General features: G+C 62.3%; 1 protein-coding gene across 1 annotated transcript; it reads left to right on the plus strand.

Moving 5' to 3' along the window:
* The first annotated feature begins 1,186 nt into the window (after nucleotides 1-1,186).
* Nucleotides 1,187-7,820, plus strand: LOC123384673. Its single transcript, XM_045055065.1, has 3 exons — nucleotides 1,187-1,279; nucleotides 6,682-7,158; nucleotides 7,472-7,820. The coding sequence occupies exons 1-3, from the start codon at nucleotides 1,187-1,189 to the stop codon at nucleotides 7,730-7,732; spliced, it is 831 nt and encodes a 276-aa protein (XP_044911000.1). The 3' UTR covers nucleotides 7,733-7,820.
* Nucleotides 7,821-10,513: the final 2,693 nt, after the last annotated feature.

Raw genomic sequence — 10,513 nt, forward strand, 5'->3', positions numbered from 1 at the left:
GAGCTGTCACGTGTCGTATGGATCCGGGAGGCCGGTCTCCCTCAAGCTGTCTCTGCCAGAGTCCCGGGTATCAGCAGTTTTCCCGGAAAGCAATCTTTCCACGTTTAGCGTCGGTGCAATTACCGTGACGCCGTGGTGGCCGCGGGCCTGGCAGGCGGGGGCTCGGTGACTGGGGTTCGCACAGCTCCCGGCCCTGCTCCGCTCCTGAGAACCTTGGCCGGGGGACCCGTAGGGCAAAAGCTGAGTTGGCCGGATGCCTCAGGACCTCCCTGCCACGGGGACGGGGGCTCCCGCTGACGTCAGATCGCTGGGCCGGGTTCGCGCTGGGGCGGGGGCCTCAAAAGAGCTGACCGGTCGCTCTACCCTTGTGCCAGGCTCCCTTCCGCCCCCGATAGAGGTCGTGCGGTGTCATCACCCGCTTCCGTGAGCAGGGGCCTCGAGGGGGGCCCCCCGCGTCCACCAGCCCGCGGAGTTTTGGTGACCGTGAAGCCAAGGCCCGGACCGAGTGTGGGCGTCTGGCCCGTGTGCTCGTGCTTGGCCGTCACCTGACGAGGACGGGCCCTGGGCTCCCGCCGGTCCCAGAAGACTAAGGGGGACGGGAACGGGAAGGAGATGCTCCTTCCCACCCGCCACGGGCCGGGTGACTGCCACGCTGCCCGGCTTGGCCGGCAGGTTCCTGGTGCCCGCCTGTTGATTCGGCTCCTAAAGGCTTCGGTGTCCGTGGACTTCTCTCGTTCCCCACCCCCTTCCTTTCTCTGAGACGCGAACGAGTGGCAGGGAGCCCCTCCGGGTCCGAGGAGCAGACCCCACAGCGACTGGCGAGCTGCCCTCTGCACTCCGGCACCGGGCCGCCCCCTGCCCTCGACCCGCATCCCGCCTGCCCTCCGCTCCCAGCCGAAGGGCTGCGGGGGGAACGGCTGGGCCGTGGTCCCCGGTCGCGGGGCCGGGGCTCGGGCGCCTGCACGTGTGCAGCGGAAGCCAGAGGGGCTGCCGGGGTCTTCCTTCAGGCGGGGCCCCCGACGGAGGCCACGGTGCTCACGGCCCCTCATGCCGCGCTCCCGCCGACCCCGCAGATCCTCCGGTGTCCTGAGCGAGGCGGGCGGTCCACACCGGCCAGCTGCCACCCGGTCCTCACCCACACGGGCCCGTCCGCACAGCCGCTCGGGGACACCGAGCCAGGACCCGCATGCCGGCCCGGAGAGGCCACCGGAAGCCTGCCGGCCCCTGGCGGGGCGGGGGTGCCTTCTCGGGTGGCTTCTCCTGCCCCAGCCCGGCGCCGGTGGGGGTCCCGACCTCACCCACCTCCTGTCCCTGGCCGTTCTCCGTACAACAGCCGTGAGGGTAAACCATCATTCTTTTCGTGGCCGAGGGCTCTCAAGCCCGACTGCGTGTCTGCCCACACAACCCCTGCCCGTTCATCCTCGGGCGGCCCGGGAACCTGTATTTTTCTCGCTGTGGGATTTTGTGCTGCGTGGACTGCTTGCACACGTCACAAAGTTCCAGACCCACGCGGGGCGGCCGCGCGCCTCCCAGCCCCTCCCTTCTTCTAGAGCTGAAACGTGTAACATCAAAGCGAAGGCTCGCTGGTGTCTGCGAAACCGTATCTCCTCAGTAAATTTTCAAGTTGTGATTTATTTTCCTCCTTCCTGTTTTAAACACACGTGGAAAATTTTAGAAGGGTTTCAATTTACAGAAATGCTGCAAAGAGAGGGTGGCGAGTCCCCACGTGCCCCCAGCCAGATGCCCTGCCGCTCCCGTCTTGGGTCACGATGGTACGTTTGTCACAGGGAAGGAGCGTGTGAACCCGTGATGGGAAATGGGCTTTGCTGACGTCCCACTGTCCTCCTTCTGTGCCAGGACCACATGACGCTTGGTCACCACGTCTCCTCGGGCCCCTCTCGGCTGGGACACTCTCGGACTTTCCTTGTTTTGGGCGACCTTGGCAGCTGTAAGGAGGATTGGACCGGTGTTTTGTAGAATGTCCCTCAAGTTGGATTTGTCAGAGGCTTTTCTCACGATGGGGTCATGGCATCTTCTCCGCTGCCTGGCGTGGGCCCAGCGAGCCCACGCCGCCCCATCCTGCCCCTTCAGCTTGAACACAGGCTGGCCGGCCTCCCTCGGTTGCAGGTGGCGGAAAACACAACCCGGAAGGTCAGGGCAGGCTGATTTCAGGTACGGCTTGATCAAGGGTTTAGAAGGTGTGGTGCCTGGCTGGCTCAGTCGGTTGAGCGTCCGACTTCATCTCAGGTCACGATCTCCCAGCTTGTGGGTTCGAGCCCCGCGTCGGGCTCTGTGCTGACAGCTCGGAGCCTGGAGCCTGTTCGGATTCTGTGTCTCCCTCTCTCTCTGCCCCTCCCCTGCTCATGCTCTGTCTCTCTCTCTCAAAAATAAACATTTTATTTAAAAAGGATTTAAAATGTATTGCCAAGATGAGATTTCTCCTCTCTCTGTCCCACCCACATCGGCTCTGTCCTCAAGAACCCACTTCACTGACATGGATGCAGTCCCCGAATCACCCCCCTCCCCAGGGTCACGTGCCCGCCCTGGATGGCAGCCAGGCAGCCGAGCCTGTAACACGTGGGCTGGAGGAGCAGCGGTGGATCCCCAAGGCAAAACCAGTCCACCACCGTAAGGGGGGGCGGCCCTCCACTAAGGTCTTCTGCAGCGGGGAAGGGATTCCCAGCAGCCCTGGCCCCACTGGGCCTGCAGCCCAGAGCTCTGCTGAGGAGGCCACGAGGAGGCAGGGGTAGGACATGTGCCCTCAGCCCCGACGCAGATCGTTACACAGCGTGAGATGCAGCGTTCGCGCCCCCACGATAATTCTCCAGGCGAGTGACGTGGAGCGAGTGGATGTTCAAACGCGGCCGTGGCTGGCCCTGCATTTGGGGCCGAGTGACACGGGGCACGGGCAGGATGGACGAGGCCCGTGTAACCCATCAGGAACCCTTCGGGGAGGTGACTGTTGCTAGGTCCCTTGAATGGTATTTAAGGAGGAAACGAATTTGTAAAATTATCTAAATGTGCGGCCCAATGGACACACGGCGGCCCTCCGGGTCTTCAGCGGGAAATGACCTGGGACTTGGCCGGAGCAGGGCTCAGAGAGTCTGCCCCAGTGGCGGGATGGCAGACGGTGTCTCGCGCCTGCATTAAGGCCAAACAGAGTGGTCACGTTTAGAAAAGGGTGTCACCCGAAAGTGCTCTGTTCCTCACTCACGAAATCATGGCAGCGAGGCTCGAGCCTCCACCAGTGTCTTAGAAGGCTGCTACCGCAGGTGTGGGGAAGAACCTTCTGGAAGAGGGCGCTTTCGCTGCACTTCCCCAAAGTGGAAAAGTGTGAATTTCCCTGGGACACCGGCCTATTAGGAGGCCACAGCGTGACCTCAGAGAAGTGCGGATGGTAAGTACGAGAAATGTCATTCAGAAGGGCCACTGTGGGCTCCCCCAGCCACCCGCTGGGCTCCCTGACCACTCACCCCTGCGGCCCGCCGGATATGGAGCTAGGTCTGTATGTCCCTGCCCCGTGAGGACAAGGACTGGCCTGCGGAGCAACCTGGCCCAGAGCCTGGGCAAGTGCCAACCCCAGGAGTGGACGACAGGCCATCTCCGAGAGATGCTGAAGTACAAGGGTGGCTGGGGAGGGACATCGGACCCCAACAGGGTCCCAGGTGGGGGCGTGACAGGAGCTGGCAGGTGTCTGGGGCCGAAGGGTCCCATCAGTTCCATCTTCCGTCTCAGGGCCCGCCCACTCCACCTCTGTCCGTCCCACCCTGCCTCTCCCCTGCCCGCCCCTGAGCCTCTCCCGGAACTTACCCTCTGCAGACAGGGTTGTGAGTCGGTGCCTGGAGCTGGCTACACTGGGGTTGCTCTGGACACTGAGCACTGTCGGTGCAGGAGACTGGCCCTGGGGACCGTCCAGGACAGGAGGGGGCGCTGAGCATAGAGCCTGCTGCGGGGGGAGGAGCGAGGGGCTCGGAGCATTGCCCGGCACTGAAAGGAAACAAGGGGGCGCGGCTGGTGGGGCAGGAGCGCCCTGGAGGCCCCGCCACCCTGCAGTCCCGAGTCCTAAACCGCTTCAGGGCCTGTGCCTCCAGGATCAAGGCCAGCAGGGCTTTCCCCCTAGCCCCCGCCCCCCACCCCGCCCCGCCTCCCCCCACCCCGTGCTCTCCGCTGCCCTGCCCTCCGACTCCAGCCTGGGCTGAGACCCTGCCCTCCTTCCGCCTCCCTCACTGCTGGGCCAGGATGGGCAGCGTGTGACCTGCCGTGACCTACAGGTCTGCCTGGGCTGGTGGGGCAGGGGCACTTACCTGGGACACCCGGCTGGGGGCTGCGGGAGAGTCTGACCTGTGTTGGCTCAGCCTGCTGTGCGCACACTTCCCACGTCCAGGCTCTGAGCCGGGGGTCCCCGGCTCCCAATCTGGTCCTGGGCCAACCTCGGGGGGGGGCACATGTTCCTACAGGTGTCCCCTTGGGTGTCCCCCCAACCCCCAGGGTACATAGTTGAAGAATCACACTCCTGCTGAGCACAGACCTTGGAAATGGAAGGAACAGAGAGCCCAGCCAGTTGGTGGGACCGTGGCGGAACTTGGGCCCTTTTAGTGGCTCAGCGCCCACCCCCACCCAGGAAGGAGGTCCCTGTGTGGCTTGTCCGAGCCCTGGCCCACAGACTCTGAGAGCAACACACGAGGTCATCTTACAACCTGAGTCTCGGTGCTTGTGATGTGGTAGTCATGGGAACAACGTTTGAGGTCTGGGGGCAGGCCCTGGGACATCTGGGGGCTGATCCCGGTGGGCTGTCGGGGGAGGCCCTGGGGGTCTTACAGCGGCACTTGCTAGCCAAGCATCTCCTGCAGCAGCCTAGCTGACATCCTTTGGTTGAAGCAAATATCGGCCTTGGGGGCTCACCTCCCTCCAACCTCGCCCACACGTGCTCTGGGTACATGGTGCGTCTCCTGCCACAGGGCCTTTGCACACGTAGGTCTGGCCTTGGGGAAAGCTCCCCTCACCCCGCATGGGTGAGGGCCTCCGTTATCCACTGCCCCTGTACCCCAAAACTCTTCCTGTTCCCATCAGGTCTGTGCCTACTGTTTCCTGCTGGGGACATTATCTGGCACATAATAGGACCTTACTTTGTATTTGTGAATAAAAAGTGAATGGGGTGACATTCATGCGGCCCGAGCGCCCAGTCCCTCCGTGTCTGTGGTTGAACGTGGGCCCCGCCCTCCCACCTGGCCTCCGGAGCTCACGGCCCAGAGGAGCTGGGCCCCCCAGGCTCTCCGCTGCCAGGATGTGACCTCCCCCCACCATGTTGTGAGTCCTCAGTCCGCGGCTGACCTCTTCGTTGAGATCCTGAACCTGAGAATTCTCAAGACACTGCCTTCTCCCCTCTCCCCTAAGACAGCTAACCCCTGGGACGAGAGCTTCCTGCCGAAATCCCAAAGAGCCCATTTTATAGGCTTCTTTTATTTGGAAGCACTCTCTGGAAAGCTGACCTTTAGGACACACTTCCCCCTCTACCGTTCAAGGTTTCAAGTCGGCACACATGGGTCGCTGAAGGGAATGTGGTTTGTCACACTGGATCAGGACAGGGGCCCCCTCGGGCTGTGTGACCCCAGCAGGTGTGCCGAGGGCTCTGTGGGGGGCGGGGGAGTTCCCTGGTCACCGGTCACCGCAAAGGTGAGAACGTAACTACCCGTGAGCAGACCCACATCGTGCAGCCGGCCAGGCCCAGGGTCCCCAGAGAGGAGACGGGGGGGGGGGGCTGAGGCACGGGATTCCCGGGGGCTGCAGAGGGGAGCTCGGGGGTGGCGTGGGGAGGGGGCCCAGACGCACTGGCGGGGCCCCGGGGCAGCCAGTGATCTCATCAGAGCAGATCAGAGGGTTCCACCCAGGTGCGGGGTGGGGTGCTGTGTGTCCGTGACAAGGGGGGAGGGAAGGGGGGCGGGGCTGCCTGGGGGTGCTCTCGCCCGCAGGAGACCCAGGCGGGGGAGCCCCGACGGGGGGTGCGGGAGCTGGCAGAGTGGGCTGGGACACGGGTTGAGGGGCACCCCTGAGATCGCTAGCGGACGGGCCAGCGGGAGCCGGATGCTCAGGCCTTGAGTTCGGAGGCGAGTAAGGGTGATGACAACTGGGGGACAGATGCCGGCTGGTGCTGATGGGGGCTGACGGGGCTGCAGCTGTGGAGAAGGACGGCCCTGGCCCCAAGGGAACGCTGCCCGGGGGACGTGGCCTTATTCTAGACTCGGCGGGGGAGGGATGCCCAGGTCCTCCCTGACCTCACTATTCTCCCCAAAAGGGGACAGCAGATCTGGAGGGACTGTAGCGTGTGGGTGGCCCAGGCTGCAGCCTCCAGATGGCCAGTGTGTGGTTTGGGGCCGCGGGCCCTCGCTGTCCCCTCTTCCCGGCTCCTGCTGCTGGGGGGCAGGGAGGGGCCCGCAGGGGAGGTGGGCGTCGTAGTGAACAGGCAGGGAGGGGCCAGGTTCACCCCCATCCGGATGTGCCCTCCGTCCCGGCCTGCCCACCGTCCCTCGGAGGCCGGGCAGGTCCTACAGGGGGGGCACGGCCCGCACGTGCGTGCGCACTGTGGCTGCCACACCGTCCCCGCCCGGCCGCCGCGTGACGGGGATTGTCGTCCGCGTCCGCACGGAGCCTCGCCCGCGCTGGCACACTCAGGGGACGCTTTAGCCAAAGGCCATTAAGCTGTCACGCTCCATATGTCTCACGTCCTTCTTCCGGCCCCGTGTGCGTGCGACGCCTCTGCCTCCCGTCTCCTCCTCTGCACTGAGTCACCGCCGTCCGGCCGGACAGCCCCCCGGCTCTGAGCTCACCGGCCCCGCCATCACCGAGCCGCCCCGGAGCGGCGGCGTGGGGCCGAAGAGACCGGGTCCTTCCTGCAAGGACTCAGCCGGCCCAAGCGGCTGGAGGAGCTCAGAGAACGCGGGGCCGGGGCAGTGCCTCCGTGTGACGACGGAGCGGGGACGAGGTCCGGAGGCCCCAGCTCGGGTTCCGAGTCCGGCCCTGCGCCTCCCGTCCCCACGGCCGTGGGTGTGCCGCTCCGGGCTGCCCGCGTCTGAGGATGCCGGCCCGACGTGTCGACACGAGGGGGCCGATCCCCACTCCACCCGACCCGGCCTCTGGCCGCAGCCTCCCCGCCAGTTGCGGGTAAGCAACAGCCAACTGCCAGGAGAGGAGTCCTCACCACCTGCCTGAGATGCCAGCACCGCCCGGGGTGGGGGGGGTGCGGGGGTGGGGGGGGTGGGGGGGTGCGGGGTGGGAGGTGGGGGGGTGGGAGGGGTGGGGGGGTGCGGGGGTGGGGGGCATGGGGGAGGGGGGGGGGAGGGGGTGGGGGGGTGGGGAGGGGGGGTGGGGAGTGGGGGGGGTGGGGGGTGCGGGGGTGGGGGGCATGGGGGAGGGGGGAGGGGGGGGTGGGGAGGGGGCCCGCACCCAGCGGGGGCCCACGCTCACTCGCCCTCAGGCCTCAGAAAGATCCTCCTGCAAGCGTCACGGGCAGGAAACCCTCGAAGGAGCACAGAGGTGGCGTCTCCCACGCGGCCAAGGTGCGGATTGGGCTACAGCCCATCCCTCCACTAATCACAACGGAAATCCACGCAAAATGCAAACGAAAACTTCTGCCGAGGACGCGGTGAAGTGCGCAGAACTTCTGGGTTTTCCCGGCGGCTCTGCCCAGGAGGCGGGGCCCGGCCTCGGGTCAGCGCGGCCACGAGAGAGGCTCTGATTGTGATAGAAACCCCCTCCTTTCCAGGGAGAGAAACAGGGAGAGGGGCTCCTGCGGGCGGGGGGGGGGGCGAGGACCCAGGGAGGGAGGGAGCCGACAAGAGGGTCCCCTAGTTCTGTGTCTGGCCCCGCACCCACCTCAGAACAGCCCCGGAGGGTGCACGTGTGAGGCCCACAGAAGGCGAGGTGAACCCGCCTCCACGCCACCAATGCCAGCATCTCCAGAGGATTAAAACAGGACCCGGCATCTATGCAGCACGGCATTCCAGTGCTCACGATGTGAAACAAAATCGCTCGACAGAAACCAGGAAAATGGGGGCCCCCGGGCGACTCGGTCGGTTAAGCGTCTGACCCTTGATTTCGGCTCAGGTCGTGATCTCACAGTTCTTAAGATCGAGCCCCGTGTCGGGCTCTGTGCTGACAGCATGCAGGCTGCTTGGGATTCTCTCTCTCTTCCTCTCTCTCTGCCCCTCTGCTCTCCTCTCTCTCAAAATAAATAAATAAACGTAAAAAAAAAAACAAAAAACAGGAAAAAGATCAATCCTCAGGAGGAGGGATGATGGATGGCCAGATGCCAGCCCTGGGTATGACCAGGTACTTACAGCTGGCGTCCTGACTGTGTTTTGTGAGACCTCTGTCTCTCTGTCTCTCTGTCTCTCTGTCTCTCTGTCTCTCTCTCTCTCTCACACACACACACACACACACACACACACACACTGTATGATAAGAAATTAATAGGGGCGCCTGGGTGGCGCAGTCGGTTGAGCATCTGACTTCAGCCAGGTCACGATCTCACGGTCCGTGAGTTCGAGCCCCGCGTCGGGCTCTGGGCTGATGGCTCAGAGCCTGGAGCCTGTTTCCGATTCTGTGTCTCCCTCTCTCTCTGCCCCTCCCCCATTCCTGCTCTGTCTCTCTCTGTCCCAAAAATAAATAAACGTTGAAAAAAAAATTAAAAAAAAAAAAGAAATTAATAAGAATTCTCAGCAGAGAGGTAGGAAACATAAAAAACGAATGAGTATTTTCGAATCCAAACATGCAAGGTCTGAAAACCCCTGATGGAGTTGAGAGCAGAACAGGGATGAAAGAGGAAGCCAGTGAACTTGAAGATAAACAGAAAAGACCCAATCCGAAGAAGAGAGACAGGAAGTGACAGCTGAGTGGAGGCTCAGGGGCCAGCGGGCACGACCTCAGAAAGTCCAGGCGGAGGGAAGAGAGGTGGGGAAGGGATTCAAAGGAATAGTGGCGGGAAACATCCCCAATTTGGTGAGAGAAACGCGTCAAAACGTTGCAGAAGCTCAGAGAATCCCAAAGAGGATGAACTTAAAGAAAACCACACTGAGAAACATAATAATCCCTGAAAACCAAAGCAAACGTCTTGGAGGCAGCTAGAGAGAAACGACACGTTGCAGTCACCGTCCGGTGATTCAGTCGCCGCACGTCGCGGGGACGAGGCGCAGGGAAGCGGCGCCCGGAATGCGGAAAGAAAAGCGCTTTGGCCGAGTTTCATTTCCGGTGACTACCTCTTTCAGGAATGAAGGTAAAGATCATCCCAGGTGAAAGAAGCCCGAGAGAATCCCCCACCGCAGACCGTCTGCTCCCGAAATGGCGCGGGGGCTCCCCAGGCTGGTGGCGAGCAGCGCCGGGGAGGGGTGGGGTGGGGGAGCAGCGCCGGGGAGGGGTGGGGTGGGGGGAGCCGCCTTCACAACAGAAATGTGGTTCCCTGAGTAAACACAGGAGTCTGCTTCCCTCCCCCTTTGAAAAAATGGTCGCACTGCGGTGAGATGGTCAGCCCTCGTCGAGGACACACCGGGGGCAACCGCGAAGGCCAGCGGGGCCGGGGCGGGGGGTGGGGGGCCGAGCCGGGATCCGCAAGCCCGCTCTATTTTACGGGAGGGGGTAAAGACGCAGGGTACTGACAGTGAAAATGACAGAAGAAGAGACAGCCGAAACGCCGGCGAATGCCTGACCACGCCATACTAAGCAAAATATTCGTTACAACAAATAAACGAACCCAGAGGAGAGAGGCAGAAAACAAAGAAGACGACAGACCTAAACCCAGACACGTGGATAATTACATCAAGTGTTAATGGGTTAAACATTCCCATTAAAAGGCAGAGACCGGGGCACCTGGTGGCTCAGCCGGTTAAGGGTCCGACTCGTGGTTTCGGCTCAGGTCGTGATCTCATGGTTGGTGAGTCTGAGCCCCGGGTTGGGGGCTCAAATCCCTGCTTGGGATTCTCTCTCTCTCCCTCTCTCACTCACTGCCCCTTCCGCGCATGCTCTCTCTCTCTCTCTCTCTCTCAAAATAAATAAATAAACTTAAAAAAACTAAAAACTAAAATAAAACGAACACCAAGTTAGCCTTCCCACATGTGTTGGCATCTCCACTACGGCGTTAACGTGCGTTTGATAATTAAGGATCCCAAACATATTTTCAGGTGCTCACTTGCCGCCCATATACCTTCTTGGAGGAAGCGTCTGCTCAAATCTTTTGCTCATTTTAAAAGCTGGGCTGTTGGGGCGCCTGGGTGGCGCCGTCGGTGAAGCGTCCGACTTCAGCCGGGTCACGATCTCGCGGTCCGGGAGTTCGAGCCCCGCGTCGGGCTCTGGGCTGATGGCTCGGAGCCTGGAGCCTGTTTCCGATTCTCTGTCTCCCTCTCTCTCTCTCTGCCCCTCCCCCGTTCATGCTCTGTCTCTCTCTGTCCCCAAAATAAAAAAAATAAAAAAATAAAAATATTTAAAAGCTGGGCTGTTTATGACCGAGTTTTGAGACCCCTTTATA

This window comes from Felis catus, chromosome A3 (genome assembly GCF_018350175.1).
Source record: "Felis catus isolate Fca126 chromosome A3, F.catus_Fca126_mat1.0, whole genome shotgun sequence".
Classification (NCBI taxonomy): Eukaryota; Metazoa; Chordata; class Mammalia; order Carnivora; family Felidae; genus Felis; species Felis catus.